The sequence below is a fragment of the Leuresthes tenuis genome, unplaced genomic scaffold, assembly GCF_036924035.1.
Source record: "Leuresthes tenuis unplaced genomic scaffold, fLeuTen1.0.hap1 SCAF_10, whole genome shotgun sequence".
NCBI lineage: Eukaryota > Metazoa > Chordata > Actinopteri > Atheriniformes > Atherinopsidae > Leuresthes > Leuresthes tenuis.
Window position 1 is genome coordinate 6691493 of NW_027325364.1, and position 24117 is coordinate 6715609.

At 38.6% G+C, this 24117-nt stretch overlaps 1 protein-coding gene across 1 annotated transcript in view; it reads left to right on the forward strand.

Annotated features, from left to right (window-relative positions):
- The window catches only part of LOC140316050 (neural-cadherin), a 137953-nt gene that overhangs the window by 52709 nt on the left and 61127 nt on the right, over nt 1-24117 (forward strand). The window contains exons 2-6 of the mRNA XM_072393732.1: nt 10522-10710; nt 13824-14049; nt 15860-16064; nt 22598-22709; nt 23536-23785. Coding sequence (XP_072249833.1) covers nt 10522-10710; nt 13824-14049; nt 15860-16064; nt 22598-22709; nt 23536-23785 — 982 coding nt within the window. The remainder of the gene's footprint in view (nt 1-10521; nt 10711-13823; nt 14050-15859; nt 16065-22597; nt 22710-23535; nt 23786-24117) is intronic.

The window sequence follows — 24117 nt, forward strand, 5'->3', positions numbered from 1 at the left end:
TTAATGTCCTCAAAACAGTCCCTTATCTTTTAGACAGATGAATGCTGAGGAGCTGTCACTTAAGTGTTAAGCTATGCACTAAATAAGTCTTTGTACGTATAATTGGATGTTTTATGTGGACCAGTTTTGTCTGAGAGACTGTTGGTGGGTTTGTAGTCCAGCAGGATACTTTATTTGGAGATCATTCTTATAAGTTTCTCAGCTATGTATGGTAATACAGATAAGAAAAACTATTAGGTTCACTCATATAATGTTTTACCTTTGATATCACTGTTTCACTCTGTGGTAGCTGGTAGGAAAGGCATGTACGTGTACATGTGCTTTTCTGTTAGTCGTTTTCAATACTGGGAAAAAACTCACCCTAAATTGTGTTATTATGGATATTAACCACAAAATACAAGAAATATTTTGAATCATAAAACTGTTTAAAAACAGAAACTAGAGCAACTTAAAATCATGCACTTTAAACTTGTCACACATATTCAGTATCCAACATACATACACACCCACTGTGACACAAAGCCGGGTAGCTTTCACATGTCGCAGAGACTAATCGTGTTGTCCCGGCAACCAGTCCTACGAGAACACCTGCAGCCTGCGAGTCACCACAGAGATGCATTGCATACTGTCAATTCCACACAAACACACACACACACATATAGATATAGAGACATATACACACAGAAACAGTCAAGTGCTTGTGTATGTGTGTTTTTGTGTCTACTTTTATGTACCCCCAACATTAGCAATACATCTGCTGGGGGCTGAGAGAAGACCTGTAGTGATGATGGTTATGTCAGAGAGGTTCCTCAGAAAGATAGAGAGACGTGCATGTGTGTGTGTGTATCTGCCGTGCAGAGTAACACAGCTTTCTCTAATCTTTCTCCAGTGCCAACACAGCTGTGTCTGTTTGCGTGTCTCAACTCACCTGATGCATACACAAACATCAGGGCTAAAAGGGATCGAGTGATCTTCTGTCACCATGGCACTCTGTCAAAGTATGATACATATTTTACTCTGTGTTGCTGAACTGAAATAACAGTAATAACTGTCTGTATTTATGTTATTTTTGTTGAGCCATTCTTCAGCAGCACACTAGGCAATGTAGAAATAAACAATAAAAAAAGACAAACATCCAAAATAGCTTCTTTGCGTTACCTTTTGGTGCAAAGTGAGGGATTTACCTCATTGTGAGTGAGTGGACAATTTGAAGACAGCCTAAGACTCTGGTGGCAGGTGAAAACAGGTGAAAATAGATAAACCTTTATTAAACAAGACAAAAGACAAAGCAGTGGAGCATGGTGCCAAAAAACATAAACCAAAAATTCAAAATACAGATCAGAGTATTGCAGGAAGCTCAACTAAAAAATTGTGTGAAATAAGGACAGAAGTAAAACATATGAATACACAAGGATGGAAAAGATTAGAAATAAGCAGGAAATAAAACTAAGACATGAAACGTGGAAATGCATAGGTCAAAAACTAAAACAAAGAGATGAGAACAAAGCATCAAGGCAGGCAAAATGAAAGTAGCAGGTCCATAGTTCTGTTGTCCATAAAGCTGTTCTTTAAGGCTGAAAGCTGTTTTAGTTGGTACTGTGATTATTCTTGTTTTATGTATGAAAATATAATTCATATTTATTCTTGATGGCTGATGCGTCAGAGCTGATTCGAAAAAGATGCTTCTATTTTAAACTGTTTTCAGAAAGAACTGTTTTTTTCTATACCAAATGTTTTCCATCTCAACTTTGATCTTGAACTTTGTTGTTCCTTTTCAGGCCAGACTTTGTCTCAAATCTGCATATTCTTCTCAGTATGTTCAACTTCTAACCACAGAAACAGTACAACATTAGCTTCTGTTTCTATGCATTTTTGTAGTTGACACAGAAATGTTAGTATTTTTCGTTTTTTGAGTTAGTGTAAATTTATTTGCTTATTTCTTCAAAGAAACTTAACAGAGTTGAAAAGTGATCTTGGAATCATTGTGCTGCTTTTTTCTGGGCCTCTGCTTGTTTTCTCTTTGTATATTTGACATCTCTTTGCACTTTTCTTCTCATCTTTAATGTCTCTTGTCTGTTTTGATCTCAATTTTTCTCTGCCGCTGCTCTGCATGGCAGGTTGGGAAAAAAAGGGTTTGTTAAAAGCCCTTCATATATAAACCCGTCTTTCACTTTAATCACCTATCATTATCGGCTGTGTGACAACCTGTGGGCACCGCAACATCTTAATGTAACCCCCTCCCCTACATTTTGTTTTCCATACCTCCCATAATTGAAGCTCTTATGAGCACAGGCAGCAGAAGCAGTTTTCTATTTCTGAAGCCGTGTTGGTTGACTGCCACAGCTCCGCTTCACGCTAAATACATCAGCTGCCATTCAAGTCAGATACTCTGAGGAAAAACTCAGAAAATAGCTCCTCTCATTGTGTCTCTGTCCTCTCAATTTTGTTGCCTCCCGCTCTGATCCCGATACGCTGTGTGTCAAACAAACCAATCCCCTCCCAAAACAAATAAATGAATTTGAATTAAAAGACAGCAGAATGGAGTTTTGAGTAAACAAAGCACAATTCCCTTTCTCTTTTTACCCTAGTTTTGCATAACAAGGCGTGACACGCTCTGCATTGAGATTCAAATGAGTAAGTGGCGGCTTAAGATGGACTTAGCCACACTTCACTGGGAGTGTTTATCCGCTTGTGTGAAGGATGTGTCATCCTCTACACTTCGTGTTAAAATGTTTAAAACGACAAAAACTGCATTCTCTACAGACATCAAATTGTGAGGGGTTTTTAACTCTTGAGAGCTTTGAAAAACTTTATCGATCTCTGCCAGAAAATTAGGCCATTGCCTGAACCAAACTGATCCAGCAGATAAGCAGAGGACAATCAACTCACTCAAACAGAACAGAGACAAAAAGCTCAAATGTCTGCCAGCACTTAGCGTATGAAAAAAAAATCTCTGTCAAGATACAACCAGAGGAAGAATGCATTGTGGCAAACACAAAGATTGCATAAACAATGTGACAGTAGTTCAACTGGGACCTAAATGTAGAGTATATGAGAGGCACAGCAGAGATGACAGTAAGAGGACAAGCAATAGGGAATTTACTAAAACAGATGAAAAAAAATAGCATTTCTCCTACAAACATTAGCTCTTCTGTTTTTTCTCTCCAGTTGGGACTTCCAACATCAAACATCGGTGGTAATCTGCTTCAACCCACTTGATCAAAAATTACCGTCTTGAGTATGATATCATGGAACATCTTAATGTCTGTGCTGATGATTGAGGCCTTTATACCAAAGTTGGGCAACATCTTTTGCCAAATGGCCATATTGAAGTAGTTACAGTAACCAAAGGGCCACACATTAGATAACTGAACTGAAAAAGGCGATTATATCAACCACCGTCTTTCACAATATTACTGTTTGAGAAAGCTTTGCTTTGTTTTACAAGCTTTTCTGGCGGCTGATAAGTAATTCTTGATCAAGATTTCTGGATTTTTGGCTGCTTTGTAAGGTCTTCTGGCTTTTTATTTTGTTTGTAGTAAAGTTAGCATGCTTTTTAACATGTTAACAATATGTTTTAGTCCAGTTTTAATGTGGACAGACTGCTGGACATTTGCTGGACAAACATTTTGTAACTTAAGACTTGGGTTTTACTTTTTTCTCAGTCCACAGCTATTATTACCAGCAACATCTATGGATTTTGCCTGCAAATAGATTGGTTGCAATAAGATATTGTTTTTATTTAGTGTTGCAATGAAAAGGCAAGCAGAGAGTGATTTGTATCTGCATATTTGCATGTGCTCTTTACATGTATCAATCTTTTACACCAGGCTTCTTTGATTGGTCAGCCCAACAGCCTGGACCAGTAGTTTTTAATGTTTTTGTGTGACTTTTTAATTAAGGGGGCAGGACATAAAGATTAGAGAGTGCAATATATGCGTACCGTATTTTCCGTACCATAAGCCGCACCTAAAAGCCTTAAATTTTCACAAAAATCGGCCGTGCGCCATATAATCTGGTGCGCCTTATGTGTGCACTGTATTCCAAAATCTGTCACGGATACCGCCATTTTGAATTTACTGCGGGGAGCGCAGAGCATTCATCGGGGCATTAATCCCCCTCCGCATCACTCACCGCTCTCCCGTTGCACCACTCACCGCCACGTTCGCTTTTGCCGCGCCTCTTCGCTCTCGTACATTGGAAATTAATGGGAATCCAGGGTTAGGCGGATCCCAGCCATTCACTCTGAATGGGGTGAAGATTGTATCGAGCTCGTACTTTGATTGAATCGTGTCATCATTAATGCTTTTGCCCGTGTCCCAGTGAGTGCCTGTTCTTCAGTCTGAGATGGGTGATGCAGACCGATGTGCAGTATATAAGTTTATAAGTGTAAAAACGACCGACGATGTTGTCCTTGACCGTCGGATCATTTCCCGCTGACACAGGGACGTAATACATACACTACGTATGCTGGCAGCCATAAACCAATCAGAAAACATTAGGTAATACGTACGTCTTATAATCAGGTGTGCCTTATGTATGGGTTAAGTACAGAAATGGACCCCATAATTGAGGGTGCGCTTTATAATCAGGTGAGCCTTATAGTGCAGAAAATACGGAATATTAAACCTGAGTGCAATATAAGTCGTTGATATTTTTTCAAACTTTTCCAGAAAATTACATTCCAGAATACCTTGAAAATGACTTCTGTACTCAGATAATGTGTATAATGTGTAGCAGTGTTTCTATAAAGCCTACCATACAGAAACACTCATACATACATACTATACACATACTACATCATATTGATTTTGATTTCATTATGACATGTAGTTGTTCTACCATTAGCTATACTGCTGCTGGAGCTTATGAGAAATTGTGTGGGCTTTTTCTACAATTTTCATCCATTGGTTGGAGCAAGAAAATATTCCGACCAGTTGCTGTGCAAGAGATACAAAAGTGTCAATTGATTTTATGAATGCAGCCTCTTCACAGATATAGTAAGTTGGCTTGTTCACAGAGAATTTCCTCCTTTAGCTTCTGTAGTTCGGTTTCTTTATTCAGGTGAGATCAATGATGCTGTCCTGCATTTCTTTACTCCGCTGTTCATCGACCCATCATAAGACTTACAGTTCAACAGATTCAGTGCAGTGTGAAGCAACTCACTCAACATTAAAAACTGTGGTGCAGTTCAGTGCCAGTGAAAATTTAATCTAACCAATGAAACCCCAAAACACAAGAGGATATGGGTAGAAGCAGAGGGATAAAAAAAAGAGTCATGGATGAAAAGCAGAGCAGAACAAATTGAGGCTCATTTTCAGGCGCTTTTTTGTGTATTAGACAGTCCAGAAAAGCTCAGATACATCTTTACTTGCCTGGAGATGTGTTTCAGACTCACTTCAGCAAATGGAAATTATACAGTTAAGTAGAAAGTGACAAAACTCACATAGATGACATCATTTTGCACTCATTTCATGACTGAGATGTGGAAGAACCCAGACAAATGATGCCATGCTTGAGAGGTCAAACACATCCATCAAGTGTGGAAATGACTCCACACCACTCAGGTTCTCAACCATTCTTCTTCATCCACTACTCTTCACCGCTTCAGGCTGTCCACTGCCCTGAGTTTTTTGCATTTTTGTATGCATGCATGCATGCATGTGTTCATCGAGCTCTGGCTTTAACTCAGCGGCTCGCATCAGGGATCAGTACGCCGTTCAGGCTGCGAGGCACATTTCCTGTGTTCTGAGTGAAAGGGGATATGAAGGAGTGCTGCACTTCACTCTGGCTAAACTTTGTTGTTTAGCTGGATAAGGCAAGTAGCTTCAACACATCCAGTGTGCAGAGCACTGTCCTCTTCTTTGTGGTTTGGTTTCAGATATAAAGCTTCACATAACATGGAGGATAATAATGGGGAAAAACATAATTTCGTTATGTTTAACTACCCTGACGAGGACTGACATTTAGGTGATACTTTTGCACTTATTTGTGACACCAAGAACTCCAAAAAATGTCATGTGGCGCAGTCAGAGTGAGAATAGGCTGTGCAGGTGTTCTCTTTTAATAATGAAAAATGTAAATTAGTGGAACAGAAAATGTTTTCACTGTTTCTCCTTAAACCAGGCTATGCGCATACTCATACTCGCCGTACTGCTCCCTGTGCACCTCATCGACTTGTACAGATGGCTAATTTTGCATCATAACAATGGACTTAATGCTCATCTGGACAACAAAGATTATAATTTCTCCCGAACCTTAACTGGGTGCTGTGAGTGATAGGAATGACTGAAAGTCTAATAACACTGTAGTTTTTCAAATTTTTGGTTTTGGAGGGGAAAAAAACATTAAAATAAACAATTACATCATTAGACTGTTGCAATGCATTTTCAAGAATTACGTAATATTTAACTGTAAAGTCTTTAAGTCTGCTGGACGTTATTGGTTTGTTTGCTGTGATCTTAAACTAAACACAATTTTTAGCTTTTGCATTCACTAGAGGGGTTTCCATGGCAGTTTTTGATGTTATTTCAGAAAATATGAATATGAAAAGGTTAATTGAAACTGAAAAAAAAAAAAAAGTTTATCTGTAATGAAAAGAACTGGTTTGACCTGGCTCAGATTGAAATATGTGACTTTCAGCTGATAAACGATGAACTCACGGAACAGATCAGTGCTTTCCCGGGTTTATAAAGTCCCAGACATTCAGAGAAAAGAAAGTAATGCTTGAAGTAGAGCTTTCTCCATTTTCCCTTTGTTTATGTCCACTGCAGTTTGTTTCATCTACTACATCTACTGATTTATAATCACAAGCGATGTAGTCCACACCACCAACCTCTGAAGACACTATACAGACTAGTTTATTTGTATCAAACTAATTAATGGAAATTAATGTAAAAATCTCTAATTTGCATTATGTTTTGTAATTATTTCAAAAGACGATTTTCTAGTGAACGGAAATCTGTCTATTGTTTATATCCTGAAAATCTAGACATTTTCTACAGTCTGACTCTGCTGGTTTTGCCCTTAGTTGAATCCTCCAGAAGCACACATGGTACGTGACAAAATTATGTGACCAATTACAGCAAAAACAGAGATGGTTGCCTGCGTGACTGCAAGGTTAATTTGTTATATAATGTTTCATATGTTCACACTTGTCTCTCGTCAAACTCTTGAAGAATCTGGATTACTTTCTCTTTCGGTTAGTGATTTTCAGGTCTTTTTGTATTATTTATTGTCTTGGCTGCTTGACAGAACTACAGCAAAAACGTTAGAAAGCACTTTTGACTTGTTCATGCTCATCAGGAAGCTCTGCAACTTTGTCTTAAGATAACAGCGTCCTCAATGTTGCAGAGATCATCCTGTACTGCAGGTGTCCAGTCGGCTCTCCATCTGCTGTTGTGACAAGTCTTCAAAAATCATTATTCTGGTGTCAGTGACCTTTCATCTGCCCGGAGGTATGAGGGAGGCATTTTGTCCAGCTGACAGCTCTGCTCCCCCCTCTCCCCCTCCTGGATGTGCGTTTCCATAGAGAGAGGCAGAGTTTTTATAGCTCGTGCCTGGGTTGACACATGGTGCTGACCTCTGGCGCTGCATCTGAAAGTGTTGATGTTTATCATGATAATGGGACAGATTTCATTTCACTTACATACGCTGGGTTGTGAGCTGTGTATGAAAAATAACAGACAGAAATAGATGTGATTATTCTAGATTTTGTGGGTTGACTGAGGACCAGTGATGCAGAAGAAGCTGGGAGCACTGAGTTGGAAGGCTTCTTCTTTGTTATCACCACATTCTCCTCTTCAAAAGTTTTTTTTTTTTCCTTTTTATGCTTTTATTTACAGGTGTTGGTAGACTCACTGCATATATTAGCCTGGCACAGTATATACTGTTATTTTCAGATTATGTCTAAAAAAATAGCATTCATTTACATATGAGATACACTATTCATGATCTGGGACAGTTTTGTTGCTGGGAAAAAAAAATAAATCAGATTTTCTTAGCTCTACTGATTTGATAAAGTTTTACGTTTACTTATGGAACTACATCTCCCCCTATGCTTTGTGTGAGAAACAGGAAGGATGATGTCACCATGTTTTTAACAGATTGTTTTAAACTGGAACAACACCATTAAAAGTACACTCACTTAGTCAGTATCTGTTGTTTGCAGTTACTCATGAATGTGCAGTTGATGTACTGTATCATTTTGATACTGGAAAGAAAACATATCGACGTTCAAGAAAGATGTTTTTTTGTCTGTGTATTTCTGTGAATTGGGGACATTTGTTTCTACTTGAGATTCAAGGACAACAGTATATGTGGACAGTGTATATCACAGAGAAGCCTGACAGGATCATAAGTCCCAGAAGGAGTGAAACATTTGCACAAACTGCAACCAATTTCTTTTCTTTTCTTTTAATTAAGTAAGTTCTTATTATTGCTTCTTCTCTTCGTCTTCTATCCTTCACAACTCTCACATTTCAGTTTTCCTCTTCTTCATTTGTTTTTTGCATGCCATTTTTTAATCTACTTTCACTCATTTGTCTCCTAATTTTTGCCTTTACTCCCCTATTTCTTCCTGTATGCTATTTCTCTCCCTCTCGCTCTCATACTTCATATGTCCTCCTTCCTCCTATACTTTCTTCCTATTCAACTCTAATTCCCTAATTTCTGTCTACATTGATGAGTAGAGGGACCTGTACTTCCTCATCTCCTCTCCTGTATTGCCTCCTCTGCTCTCAGTTTGTTGACAGACCTTCAGAGGTGATATATAAAACTGAAACAGAGATAGATGTTGTTCTTTTGTCTCCTCCTCTTCCTCCTCCTCCTCCTCATCCCTGTCATCACCTCACCCTTCTCTTCTTCTTTGGTCTCTCTGAAGTGAAGTTTCTTCTCTTGTTCGGGTTGTTGTCTCCTGCGCTGCTGTGAAACGACACAGGAGCCAAAACAACAACGAGCGCTGAGGCACCTCCAAATTGAACAAATCCCTCCTCAGAAACAGACAACATGAGAAACAAGATAAAGACAGAGGATAGAATTGTAGACAAGCATGTGTGTGTGTATTTTTGACTGGGCAAATGGGAGACCCTGCTGTGTTCATGCCTTTTTTTCTGAAAGTTTTGTTGGAGGAACTGCTTTCTTTTTCTCTCCACCAGCACATTACTTCTTCACTCTTGTCTTTCTCGTGGAGAAAGATGAAGATGAAACACCAGTAAACATGACAAATGTTGTAAAGAAATGTTACCATGTCCCCTTTGGCTGCTCCTCTTTTACTCTTGCTGTCTGAACACGGTGAACTAGCTTAGCTAACAAGCTTTGTTACTACAAAGCTGAGACCACAATAGCAACCATTTACAAAACAGAAGCAGCAACTTAAATATGCAAAACTGTTGTTTGTAGAGTCTGTAACGCAGCATCGATATGAATGAATGTAATGACACCGTTGCACATGATTTGGCTCAAATTGTTATTTCAGAATTTGAGAGTGCGACATTTTTAACAAATGACTCAGAAAAGGAAATAATACATAAAAGAGCATTTTGATCCTCTCAAAATTATAACATGCACTCATCAAATTGAATGTTTTCATTAATCAACATGGAACATCAATAAGCTTTTCAGCCTCTTTTATTTTACTGGCACATATTTCTGTTCGCAGAAAATAGTTGTTGTCAATCAAACAATATCTGAAACTGCTCTCTTAATAGCACACAGTAATATAGACTGCAGCTAATCATAAAGATTATCATATCTGTATGATATGTGATCCATAGATGCATGATCACTCCAATTTGAAGCTTGTCTTAATGTTTTTGCTGTAATTTGTATAGGATACATTTGAAAGCCATTTTCTGGATATTCATCTCTAATATTTGAATCTGTAAAAATGTACTTTAAATTACAGTATACCTGGTGTCTTGGCACAGTTATTTTGACAAAGTTAGATACATTGTGGAGCATTTAGGAGCTTAAAGGCAGACATTTATTGGGGGAAAACACATTTTTGAATGATTCTGCTAACTTTAGGGAGGGAAAAAAGGTTGCAGACACAAAACAACAGATTGTGGCAGTTATCCAATGTTCAGTAGTATGAGTCATCAGCACAGTTTTCAGTCATGTAAGGACTCATTCAGAGGTTTTTATTTTTGATTTAACTTCTCTGTAGAAAATGTTTTAGTCAGCTTAAACCATAACAGCTTTTGTCTTTTGTCACTTTTGTTAAAAACAGCTAAAAGCAGGTGTATTTTACCTCAAAGAACTACATGTGACCAAAAATTTCACCTTACGTGCATGTGATGCAAGTCAGAGTAACCAGAGGGTCTGCAGGGGCATCAAGAGTGGATGTAATGCACTGTTTAAGTCAAGTGGAGGCTAAAGAAATTATAAAAATGTTGGACAAAACAGATTAAAGATTAAATGTAAATTTGCAACCACACAAATTGTTTATAATGACATCCATCACTGTAATCACAGACATTAATGTCAAGTTAATATCCCTTGTTTTATCTTCCTCCTCTCCAGGTGATGAGTGGTACCTGTGCAGGTTGACTCTGAGCATGCCCAGTCAGGCTGACCTGCAGTGGGCAATGTTTCCTTCACCTTACCTGGGCGCCATTGGTCCTGACGCCACTCCTGGCTCCGTTGTCTACCGACTGTCGGCACGGCAACGAGATGGGACACAGAGTCAAGCACAGTTCCTTCTACTAGACGGTGAGTGTTTAATGTTTGTTTTTTTATTCATGTTATTTCTAATTTCATTATCCATAAGAACTACATAGATAATTATGCTGTATAAACTGCTATGTAACTATATAGTTAAAAGTATATTGACACCTTTTCTTTTTTTTTTACTAAAATGGGTGTACTCCAAAATGTACGTTTCAGCTGTGAGGTGTTTAAAGCTGAACTTGAGCTCTGAGAAAAGAACCATTTTGATTTGATAGTGAATCTTCTGTCATGACAAATAAGATTCAAAATTCAGAAAAAGGGCTTTTAACAAGAAAATTCAAATCACTCTTCTGTCATCTTTTCCTTCCCTACCACAGTCAGACTCCCTCTTTCTGTAGTCGATTCTTTCTGAAACCTGTCATATGTTTGCTCCTGCATTTATCTCCTGCCTGTATCTGTAATTAGGTCTGTTGCTGCTCTGCCAGACACTGTGACAAACCTGTTTTGCTCAAAGGAGTGACTTCTAAATAAAATTTGACTTGTTGAATTCCAATTACCGTCAAGTGGGAGAGGGAGAGAAGAACGCACATAAACGCCATGGAGCTTCACTGTTAATCGCCCCCCAAGGCAAAGAACGCTCCCAGATTTGGGAATAATAGGAAAGTCTCTGGAGAGGCAGCGAGTGGGAGAGGTGCAAGGTAGGCCTATGGGTGCCGGTGGCTGTGGAGTTATTAAATTTTTCTTAAAATTCTGAAGGAAGGAGGAGTATGGAATTAGACTGATATTTTAAGAGCTAATTTCTAATGCTCTCATATTAAAATCTTCTGACTTCCCTTTGGCGTATTGTGACTACATGTGTACTGACAAATAATCCAGAAATTTGTTTTAAACATCATGCCAATATTGAAATATGTTCACACAGTGTGTGTGTGTTTGTGGAAAGCCAATTAGTGGATATGATGTGATTTTCCTCCATCTGAACATCTTACATTCACAGTTTAAGTAGCTGTCCGATGGAGGTCAAGCAGTTCTTTGAAAATTCATATTCACTGTGCTATCCATGATTAAAGCTCCAAATTTTAGGCATTTCAAAAATAGATTAATGTAATAATTAGTGTAGATGTGACAGTTCATCAGAACTGTGAGAACCATTTTTGTTCTTGATTAAATGCTTGTGACATTGTTTGGTGAAAATACCACAAGATTAAAATACCACAGCTCCCTTTGCAGCTCTGTGTTTCCACCTCTGCCCATAGCGACTAGTTTAAGGGAGTTGAAGTGGGCATCTCGACTTGACTCTACCCTTCTCCTCAGCAGGTTGTGTCTTATTTGAGATTGCTGTGCAGCTTTGTGCAACCATAGAAGCATGTTTTATACATGAATTACCTTTAATAAGCTCAGAACACCACACACTAAACCAGTAGGCAAATATTTGACGGACAGTTTTGTTCCGAAGTACTCACTTTTCCAACATCTGCAGTTTGGTAACAGAAGGATACTTATCTCTCTTTCTGGCCCAGATTATTAAGACTGCACTGCAAATAGGAACGGTGAAGTAACATGGCTACAGGCAATCAATACGAGTCAAAAACCCGTTTTACCTTCTCAAATTAGCTGCATAAACTCAGAACTTCACAGACTGTCCATAACTTTAAGAACTATTTCTTATTTAGGAAATGTTTTAAACAAGTTTGGCTTTTGGGTTCCAGTGTAACGATACATTCAATTTCAAATGGGGACGATGAAATTCAGACTTTTTATGTTAGAATAAACATTGAAGAAAACACCAACAACATGTCAGATTGTATAGTGAGGATATAAAACACGAGACAATGTACTGGTAAAACATTATTAGCTCCTTTATTTCTTAAGTGAATAACATACCTGCTGATGAGATTTTGCTGTTGATATCAAAGAATGAAGTCAGAACAAAAGAGTTTTGACCTCCTGTATTTATGTTATAGTGAAAGTTGAAGTTGTTTGTGAGAAATCAAAGGGGAGGCTAAATAATTCTACTCGCAAGTACAGTTTTTTTGTATATTTTTTTTTGTTTGTCCATTTTAATACTGAAATCGTACCTGTAGATGCAAACATGCAACTTTTTCAGTGAATCTCAGATCAACTGATGAGGAGATGATTGACAGGTCTGGATGCAGCTGCTGGTTCAGATCTCTCTGCTAAATAGCAGGGGATTATTTTCTTGCATTTTCCTTTTTTCTTCTTTACTTGCACAGTTCTTCTCTCTCATCTTCTTTTCATAATTCTTCTCTTTCTTTATCCTCCTTCATAATTCTTTCCACATCACTCAGTTCACTACAAACTCTTGTTTCCTTCCTTTCCTCCCATCATACATTCATTCTTTTTCTGATTCTCCCATCCTTCTGTCACATCATTTCTTCCTCTCTTCTGTATTATTCCTTGTGTATTTATTATTTCTTCATCTCCTTCTCCCTTCTCCCTCCGATCCCACCCTACTTTCCTTACCTCCACCCTCCCCATCTCCACCCTTTCTTTTTATCGAACCTGGGGGGTGTGGGTAAAATTAACAGTCTTTTTCTTTTTTTTTCTTTGAGTCTTCAGAGGGTGTTAAGTAGCTCTCAAATAAACTCACAGAAATAAGCGCAAACACCCAGGATCCCTCAAGCATCAATTTGCCTCAATTGGCTTTTTATAATTGGGCAGCTGGGACTCCGTCCATTTATTTATATACAAATGGACAAACTAAAAGACTGACTGATGCTTGTTTACATGGTCAACTTCACTAACTAATCCCATATTCAAATAAAAGCCAGGTTATTGATCAGAATACTTGTTTATGTTGTGTTGAGAAAAGTATGCCTAAAAATTGCAAGACATGTCTCAACAACTTTCCAATGCAACTTAGTTCTACATTTTCAATTTAGGTCAATAATGGGTCAAGTTCTTTCTCTGTTTTTGCTTTTACTGGGAAATCTGTTTAAACACATTTTAAAAAATCATTTCAGAAAGAACAGTTATTTCTAAAAGCTTTCCTTGGGATATAACAGGGTTCTTTTGGTTCATAGGAAATGTGTGACCTAAAAACAGTTTAGAATATTGAATATGTTCTTTATTAAATAAAAGTAATGGACAAGAACATTGCCTTCTTTCATTTTCCCTCTTATCTGCCTGTAAAGGAGGTGAGGAGTGCTTCGAGGTGGACCGTCGATCTGGTGTGATCAGGACCACTGGACGACCTCTGACCCCCAGCAAGGAGTACCTGCTGCGGGTGCAGGCAGTGGATGGACGGGGCCGCAAAGGTCCACCAGCCAACGTTGCCATCCTCGCTGGATACCGACCACCACAGTTTACCAACTCCACCTACAGTGTGAATGTGCCGGAGAACACACCTGTTGGCCAAGCGTGAGTCCTCACTGTGGTCCTGTTATCTCTAGTTTAGGTCATGTCTTAATTTAGCTACAGCAAGAACTGTGCTCTGAGTTACAGTAACCTGCTTTATATGAAGTTGGTCTTTCATATGAAAACCGCTCATGTGCACTGGTGTATGGACACCTTTGAAGGTGCGCTGTAGTTTGAAGTACCAATACACAGCTATGACTAGCCATAACAATTTACTCTTTGACAAAGTATGGCAGGTTTTTCTTTTAGAGATGTTAAAGCGCTACCCTGATTGGTCCTTTCAGTTGGACCGGGTTAGGGAACAGAGGTTTGAACATACAGTCTAATGTTTAAAACAAAGTCGGTTCAAATTGGGAGAAAGCTGTTTATTTACTTTTACACAACCTTTTAATGTCACAAAGTAAAACACAACTAATAGCTCTATTATGAATAAATTCATTACACTCAAAGTAATAGCACCAAGGTATCGACTGAGTTATGTATAAAGTGGCTACTGTAGTTCTAGTAGTAGAACATGTGGTTTTATTGTGGTATTAATGGTTTAATACCCTAAGTTTCTGTTTTATCTTCCATATTACTACATCACCAACATTTCACTGCCTTGAAAACTGAGAGAGAAAATGGTATTTGTGTGTCCCTGTGTGTGTGTGCTTTTCTGTTGCCGATTTCATTGCTTTGCATGTCATGTGATGCATGAAAAGATGAGCCCTGTGGAGCAAGACAAAAGAAAAGATGAAGAGGAAGGAAAAGGGAGAGGTAGAAGGATGATGGCAGAAGGGAGAACAGAGCAGAGAAGAAGAAAACAGAGGGATGATGAGAGAAGGAAGGGGGTGGGATGGATGAAGAGGACCCAGATGTGTGAGTGTGGCCTGGGGCTGAGAATTTAAAAGTGTGGCAAATTCAAATATTTATTAAAAGTGAGGTCTGGATAAACATGAAGGGGAGTGTGTGTGTGAGTGTGTTTAAATCCCTCGGGGCTGCTGGCGCAAAGCACATTGTATTAATATCCAAGTATCCATGCCACCCTCTGAGCAGTCTGTGGGTGTATCTCAGTATGTGTTTTTGTGTATCTCTGCTTTTATTATGTCCCTTTTATGTGTGTCCATGCCCTCACATATGTCTTGCCATGTGCGTGTGTTTATATGAGTGTGTGTTTTAATCAAATTGATTAACCAGGTTGTGAGGGTCTCAGTGAGCTCAGAATAATCCATTATGGTTGCAGACATTAAATGCAGCACTGTAGCTCAGCCGACACAGCTCCTCTTCACTTCCTAAGTCTGTTTGGATACAGAAATGTAGAGCAGCTTTCTTCTGACTAGTGGTCATGTTTACACTTAAGGCAAGACAAGCCGAGTTTATTTATAGTGCAAATTTCATAAATAAAAAAATTCTAAGTGCTTCACACTGCAATTCATACGGAAATGACATAGGAACAGGAATGGAAACACAAATAACAAGACTAAAATAAGTTAAGGTGCCGACATTAATTTTTAATCATAGTGGGTATAACAGACCCTCCTATAATGACTTTTCTCCAATACAATCATGGCATATCACTGAAAAACAGAAGATATTTACATTGTCTATTAGAAATGTATACAAGACTTCAGAATGAAATGAGTAAAACTTTAAGTGCACCCCATTGCTGACTAGTGTACTTTGTAACTATCACATGAGCTGGGGGGGGGGGGGGTCTCTTGCACTGCCACTGGATTTTCAGCAACAGTGCAAAGGCAACTGGGATGCAATGGGGCGGAACACATATAATGACTTCCAACTTTTGCTCTTCTGTCTATGTTACATGTCTGTTTAGTGTTGCTGTGGTTCAGGCTGTCTCCTTCCAAAAGAAGAATCTATCCTACATGCTGTTGGTGAATCCTGGGAATCTCTTCAGCATCAACCAGGAAAGTGGAGCTCTCAGCCTCACCAGGACTGTAGACTTTGAGAGCGGCCACAACCTCCATACCCTGCAGGTCCGAGCCTCAGAACCTGATACCGGCCTCAGCGGCGTGGCAGAGGTACACCAACAAATGAGTACTCACTTGCATAAAAAAATGTGTGATATTTTGTAGTCTATTTTTGTGATATCATTGAGGGATCACACCATTGTTGGATAAAAACAAAACTAATCTTTTCCAAAGGTACTTTTGCACTCTTGTACTCCTTGTTTTTTCCAAGATTAAAGAGTTAAAGAGTACTTTTACACCTGTTCACAACAAAAATGATGCTTCAGTTAAGTATTTAAATTACACCAAGTTGTTAATTGTGGTGATCACTGCGTTGAAAACTGTCTTGATATAAAAGACTGATTTGTAATTACACAATTATCTGTAAGCATGCCAGTCAGTTGTAGGTGGGTTATATATTTCTAGAAAGATTCATATGATGTTAAGACCGTGTGAAAATCTAAATATACATTTAAATAACTCAGTGAACCTCCTTGTATTTAAAAGCCATGAATTAATGTTTTAATCTATAATCTATTATGCTGTTCTGTTGATCAGAGTCAAGCTTTTTGCCTTAAAAAGATCTCACCTCAAGAGAATTTACAGGGGGAAGAAATTATTTAATAGGCTCCTTAAGTTGAAAGCACACAACAACCACCTCCCCACACTATTGCTTATTTATTTTGCTTTGGTTGATAGAATGTTTGCATTTTTATTAAAAAAAATTGTAAAAAAAAGAGTGCTGACTGACTAAACCCTATGTGGCTATGGTTGGTTATACTGTTGCAGTTACAATGAATAATGTAAAACAAATAACAGGAGATTTACAATTTTTACTTATTCTTGCAAAACTAAAAATCACCTCAGCTTGTGTCATAACTTTTCAGAAAAGCTGCTGAAAAATCTGGCATTTCACAGAAACCATCCCACATAATCTTGGAGAGACTGACTAACTGGGAATTGTTTCACTTAACCTTAGAAAAGCAACAACGGGAAACCCTCCCATAACCACACTGAGTAATATTTCATATTTTAACAGTGTTATATTGTAGCTATGTTGCAAATTCAAATTGTTAGTCTAAAGAAAAAGGTTGCTTGCTTGGTAAACTTCGATTAAAAATGGGAAAGGACAGTCAGCAAAAGATGTTTTTTATCTAAACTGTGAAAAAACATTTAAGCATGCAATGATAGGAGCATAATAAAGAACATTAATACTATGAGAAAATTCTACGAGAAATCATGATCGAACTGTTTAGCACGCTCCTTTTTTTCTTACATTTCTTTTTTCTAGATGTATTAACTCATGAGTATTCTTTCAATTTAACTTAATGTGACATGATGAACTGTTGTCAGTTCTTCCTTACAGCAGTTTACTTTGAAAAGAGTGTTTCTGTTCTTTATGGTTTAAAATGTTATTCAACATGGCTGAAGTCAAATGGCCAAATATTTTATCACTTCCTTGTTGGTTTGGACAATAACATCAATTGGTCAGGGCAAGAAATCAAGTAAACTATTAAGTTAAGGTTAGAAAATAATCATTATTACGATTAAAATATATTCTTTTTACAGGTTGACTGTCACTCATGGACGCTTTTTTTTCTTCTCTTGACTGAGCAATAGGTCAACCACGAGGTTGCATATTCTTTGAACGTTATTTTGGCAGCCAACAACCAGTAGGGTTGTTTTTCGGGAGAAGGACAGTCTCCCTGTGCATTCCACCGGGCAATCAGAACGCAGCCAAGTTGGTTTTCATATGAAAAGACAAAAGTCCAGAATCCTGCACGGGTTGAATTTTGCAAACTGACTTTAACCTGCATCTGCATAAGTAACTAGCCTACAAGAACTGACCCATGACCCAAGTCCCACATTTTAAAGTGCCTCATCTTCATGAACAAAATCTTTCAGCTACATGCAAAACTAATGACTAGCAGTAGCTACCTAACATGGTTTCATGACTCCGCCAAATGCATGGTTCGTCTGCAAGAGTCATGTCTTTTGCGTAGTGGTAACAGTGTAACCCAGGAAAGACCTGAGCTCACCTTGCTAAATGGCAGGGCAGTGCATCCTCTGTGCATCCTGGGTGTATTCACACACGAAGTGAAGGCTTTTCACTCGTGATCAGATCACCTAAGAGGTATGAAAAAAACAGGCGTGAACAAGGCCACAGACAAGCTGACCTGTGACCAAAATCACAGTAGACCCAGTGCATATTAGCCTGTGGATACGGCACCTTGCTGCCTGTGAAAGTTGTCGAGATTTATTATTTCAGTGCTACAAACACATACACAGAATACAGATTTTGCTTATTCACTGTAAAACAATGCATAAAAATATATCACAGTAATGTAAGAAAAAACAATCCTTTATTCCATAAATTAATCCTTAATCTTTTTTTCACAACAGAAGTACCTTCCGTTCATTTTAGCATGTCCTGTGTGTGTCAAAAGATTGTAATGACACACTTATAGGAATCTATAAACTTAGCAAAAGCAACATTCATTTGGAAATAATTTGTGTTGTGCTGACTGGTTGGGACTCGTAGACATTCCTAAGTGTTCACACATCAGTGAGCTCTTAAGGTCATGTGATTGTCATAGAAGTACTATGTAATGGCAGGTTTAGATAGTGCAGTATGTGGCATCACAGCCTCTCTTTGAATGATAAACAGAATGAACCCACAGTACTACTGGCAAAACCCATCAATACACACATTAGAAAACATCTGAAGGTGCTGACCCTCAACCGTTAAACAAGCCGCTCTCAAATGAAAACTCTATTTCAAATTAGGGAAAGTGTTGCCTCTGAATCAGAAGCTGTGATGCAACTCTTTCATTTAATATTAACTCTGTGTGTGTGTGTGTGTTTGTGTGTGTGTTCATGATGCAGGCTTCTAAGACTAAAAACATGCTGCTGAGCGTCCCATGAAGCTCTCATGATGAAAACTGACAGATTCACAGCTGAGTTCAGCGATATCAGTGCAGCACACACACACACTTGCATTTTAGAATGTGGACAAACCTGGCTGCTAAGACTATATTCTGATGGTAAACTTTGCAGACCTTATAAAACAGAGAACTACATCTGGACTTCAACACAAACTCACTCATTATCACCTGCTCTCTAAGTTCATATGGCATAGAGGGAGTAGATAGTTGCTAAACTACCAGTTTTGCCCCAAAGGCCACTGCTGCTCTATAAGCTTAGTTTGCTAATTCACTCTAAAGGCCCTTCATGTGTTTGTATGTGTGTGCATTGTCAGTTGTGTAAAGGCCGCGCCTTTAGCTCAACTAATTTTACATAGCTGCTGTTTCTGTTGCCTTCAGCTTCATCAGACATTTAGTCAACATTGGGGACGCCTTTCTCCATAGTTCCATGCAACAGCTTCTCACTGACACTTGCTGTCAAACTAAAAGTATTCCTCTGAAAGAGAGCAGCATATCATTCTGGTATTGGTCCAAACTATACCTTATATGGTTTAATTGATAGCAGAATGAATTAGGTTTCTTATCTTCTGCTTTTGTTACCACAAATGACAGAATGCGATGTCCAAAATATCTTAAATCACACATTTGAATCCAACTGTACTGGAAAAAGTCATGTTGAATTTGACAGTAAGAGTGTGAGGGTAGATATGCAGCATATCTGTAGGGAGCTGTTTGTTAACAAGTGCACCATAACAACCACTTCAGGTGATAAGTGAGTTATTCTGTCCCAAGCAGAGCCTACAATACATTTTGAAAACCATGTCCATTTGAAACTATCTGGTCATATACTAATATTATGTTAGCAACTCTGAAATAGTTTTACTTTCTGGCATGAACACTAGTGTCTTATCTGTAATGCAATTAACTCTTTAACTCCAACTGAGGTGTGTGTTATGTTAAAAAAGGTCTTAAAACGATAGGCACCATTGCTATTTTGTGAATGGTGTCTTTCAGCACTTTTATATTTTCATTATTGTTATTTTTTCCCCACAAATTGTATCATGTTGTATATCAAAGCATTATTAACCAGGAGAGTATTATTGTTTAATTGTGTAGGTCCACAGTAAAGCAAAGGAAAAAATCACAGTTACAAAAAGTCTTTGTTAAAGAAGTTGAAAGTTTTGTTGACAGTTTTTCTCAAAGCATCCTTTCTTTTCGTGGCAATAAGGAATTGAGTAATCCAGTCTTCTAAATTGAACATCAGAGTCTTTTCAGCCATTAAGATGAGTCTTTGATGTTTACATGAGACCCTATGAAGCATTCGATGGAGCAGTGCAACCAGAAGTGGATTGCATCAGGCTGAAATAGACTAAAAGCAGCAACTGCAGAGGCAGGAAAATGTATAAATGTCAGTAGTAAGTCAACATGATGACTAGTCAAGCGAAGAATGATACTTAACCAACAGATGCAGAGTCAAGTCCAAGCCCCAAACTTTACGTTTAACCTTCTGAATGTTACATTTGTAAATAGTAATAGCATTTGGATTTTCATTCATATTTGAACATTTCAACATTTGTAAGAAAAAATAAGCTGAACTTTGTGGTCACAAATCAAGGGTGGTGATAATAGTGACCCCCCCCCTATTACTTCTCATTAGGAAATATCTTGACATCTTTTCATGTTCATGATGTGCAGACTTGTCATTTAGAAATACAATATTTGGCCCCATTTTTTTCATGTGGAATAATTGCACAAATTATTTTCTGTAGGAAATAAAAAGCTGACTGTTCTGCTTGTAATTAGTACTGACAGGCAATTATTGTTTGCACCACATCGCTGACAATTACCATTTTCTTCCTCTTTGTAGTAGAAAATAAAGTTGATTTTTTACTTGTTTTTTTATATATATCAAATCTTTCAGGTTGAGGATGGTTTGTTTTGGAAAATGCATTTGAAGTAAAGATAATGACCAATTTTCTTACACTTTAATCTTCTGTATGTTCTGTGCATGTTTGCCAAAGCAGCCATGCATCTAAACCCCCTCACAGTGCCCTGCTGTTTGTACTGAACAGGTGGTGTGTTGAAGGTTCAGGACTGCAGAGGAAATCTCTGCTTAGGTGGTTATGCCGGCAGCCTCACCAGTTAAATCAGGCTTTATGGGAATGGAACAGGGTTTTGGTTGGAGCTCAAGCAGCTATAGTAGATAGTGGTTGAACTGGACAGAAACGGAGGTGAGACAAAGATAGAAAGGCTCAGGATTTGAAGGCGAGATGGAGGGAAAGAGCTATGACAGAAATAGTTTTTGATCCTCCAACAGGAGACATTTATCCCCAGTTTGTCACACTGTAAATGAGACAAACATGAAGACTTCTCTGTGACAGAAAATCTTTAAGGAAAATATCTGTTTCAATCAGTCTGAGACTTGAAGCTCAACAATAGGCTTAAAATAACTTCTGTTATCAATTCTATTATTTATTTAATTAAAACTAAGCTAAAATCCAAAAGTGTGTGTGAAAAGCTACCTCCACCCCATGCTGATGATTCAGTAGTTTGTAGAACCACCTTTAGCAGCAATAACTTTAAGTTATTTTCTCAATGACTTCATCTTTGTCTCACTGTCTCTCATTGTTGTGGAGGAATTTTGGTCTTCTTCACAATGTTGCTTCAGTTCATTGAGGTATGCAGAAATTGTTTATGCACAGCGCTCTTAAGATCCCGCCACAGCATTTCAATCAATTTTAGGTTGTTTTTCAGCCATTTTGCTGTTGATTTGTAGCTGAGTTTGGGCTCATTGTCCTGCTGCATGACCCAGTTTCAGCCAAGCTTTAACTGTCAGACAGATGGCCTCCCATTTGACTCTCGAATACTTTGGTATACAGAGGATTTCATGGTACTCAGTGACTGCAATTCAGTGCTCAAGCCCTATGGCTTCAAAACAGGCCCCACTCATCAGTCCTCCACCACAGTGATTGAAAGTTGGTGTTTGTGCTGATATGCTGTGTTTGGTTTCTCCATATGTGATGTTGTGCATTAAGATCAAACATCTCCACTTTGGTGTTGTCTGTCCAAAGAACATTGTTCCATAAATCTTGCATTTCTGCTCAATTAAACCCTAGTAAGTCCTGTCATGTTCAATTTTAGAGAGGAGAGGCTTCATCCTGGAAATCCTTCCAAACAAGTCATACCTGTTGAGTCTTTTTCTCATTGCTAATTGATGACTGTTTTTAAGTGAAGATGTAGTCTGAAGATTATTTGGAAATTGTCTTTTAACTTTAAACAGACTGATGGACAGTAACAATTGCTTCTTTAAGATCATGGCTGAAGTCTTTCCTCCTTGGCATTGTGTTAACATATACCTGAATAGTTCAAACCAGCAAAGCTTTAATTGAGATGATCATGTTTGATGATGATCAATTAATCAGTGCATTTGATTAGAAGCACCTGCTACTTGCCCTCTTATATTCTATGGAGGCAGTAAGGGTGGACTTAATTAAGTTTATTTTGTTAACTAAATGACTAAACAAACTTGTAGCTTGTGATGCTTTAACCACACTGAAGACGGTTGAAAAGTGGCCAAAGCCTCCAGAAATTGATATTGAAATCCCATTTGATCTTGAGAGGTTCTTTGTGCTTAATGCTAGACATATCTGAAATATGATGACAATGGGATGTCATCTGCAGGTGGTTGTACATATAACGGATGAAAATGACTGCACTCCAGAGTTCCTCCACTCCATCTATACAAGAGACAATATACCTGAGAGTGTCACACCTGGAACCTCCTTGCTGCAAGGTAACACGCACACTACTCTGTGGAGTATTCTCTGGAAACTATTTGCCCTCAATCAGTGAACACAACACATTATAAGTTAGGTTTTACTGTGCAGCATGTTTGTGTGTGTGTGTGTGTGTGTGTGGTGTGTCAGAACCATCTGTCATAGCTGCTGGTGACTGGTAGAGATCAAACAGTCCATCTTCAGCGAGGCTTTGCTCTTATTAGGCAGACAGCCAGCAACACATACTCACCCACACAAGATTTTACTTCTATCTTTGTGAGGACCTGTGTTGACATGCTACACTACCAGGCCTCTAATCCTAACCTGAACTATATTAGTCTGAACCATCAAACAGCCCTTTGAAGGTCTGTCCCAAAGTGAGGTCAGAATTTCCCCACTGGGTTTCTATCATCGAAAAATCAAATTGGTCCTCATAAAAATAGACATACAAGTACATGCATGCATTCATGAAGTAGCTTACAATATATGTGTTTATTAAGTTGTTCATCTTCTTGTCCTCTCCTCGCTCTGGTCTCCTCTCCTCCTATTTGTCCTCCCTCCACCTCCTTCTCTCATTGTGCTGCCGGCATCCTCACAATTTCTTTTCATCTTTTCCCACTATTTTTCTCTCTTTCTCTTACCTTCTCTTACTTATCATTTGTCCTTCTCCGCCCCTCTTTTCTCTCGTCCTTCTAATCTCCCTATCCTCCTATCTTCTTTCATCTTATCTTCTCCCATTGTAACCTCATTCTCTTTTCCTATTCCCGCCTATCTATTTCCACCTGTTTCCCTCCTGTATATCGTTATTTGTCTCTCATCCCCCCTCCTCTTTACAACCATCAGTCCTGGCTCGTGACTGTGACTCGGGCGTGAACTCAGAGCTCTCTTACTTCATTCCAAGCGGGGATTTTGACATCACGTCAGGAGGCCTGGTCAGCCCCACCCATCGCCTGGACTACGAACGGCCCAATCACATCTACGAGTTTGTGATTGTCGCCGTGGATGCAGGAACGCCCCCTCGCACTGGGACAGCCTCTGTCCGCATCCGAGTTGCTAATAGCAATGATGAGGCACCCATCTTCTCACAGAGCATGTAAGAACCTTTCTCTACTTTCTACTTTTTCTACTTTCTGAACTTTGTTTTTTGTTGTTGTTGCTGTCATTTTGGTTAATTATGAACATCAGCACTCAGCTTCTCTCTGTTTCACCCCTGTCTGAGTCTGTCGCCCACAGAGTCAATCTGCTAATTAAGTTTGTTTTTAAATCAGAATCTATTTTCAATCCTGCTGTTTTCCTTCCATCTGTTTTCACTTCATCTTCACCTCTTCTCTCACTTCACTATCTGTTACCTTCACTATTATTTTTTACTGCTTCTTACTTAGTTATTAGCTTGTTAGCGTGTTTTTTCTCCTCTTTGTCTCCAAT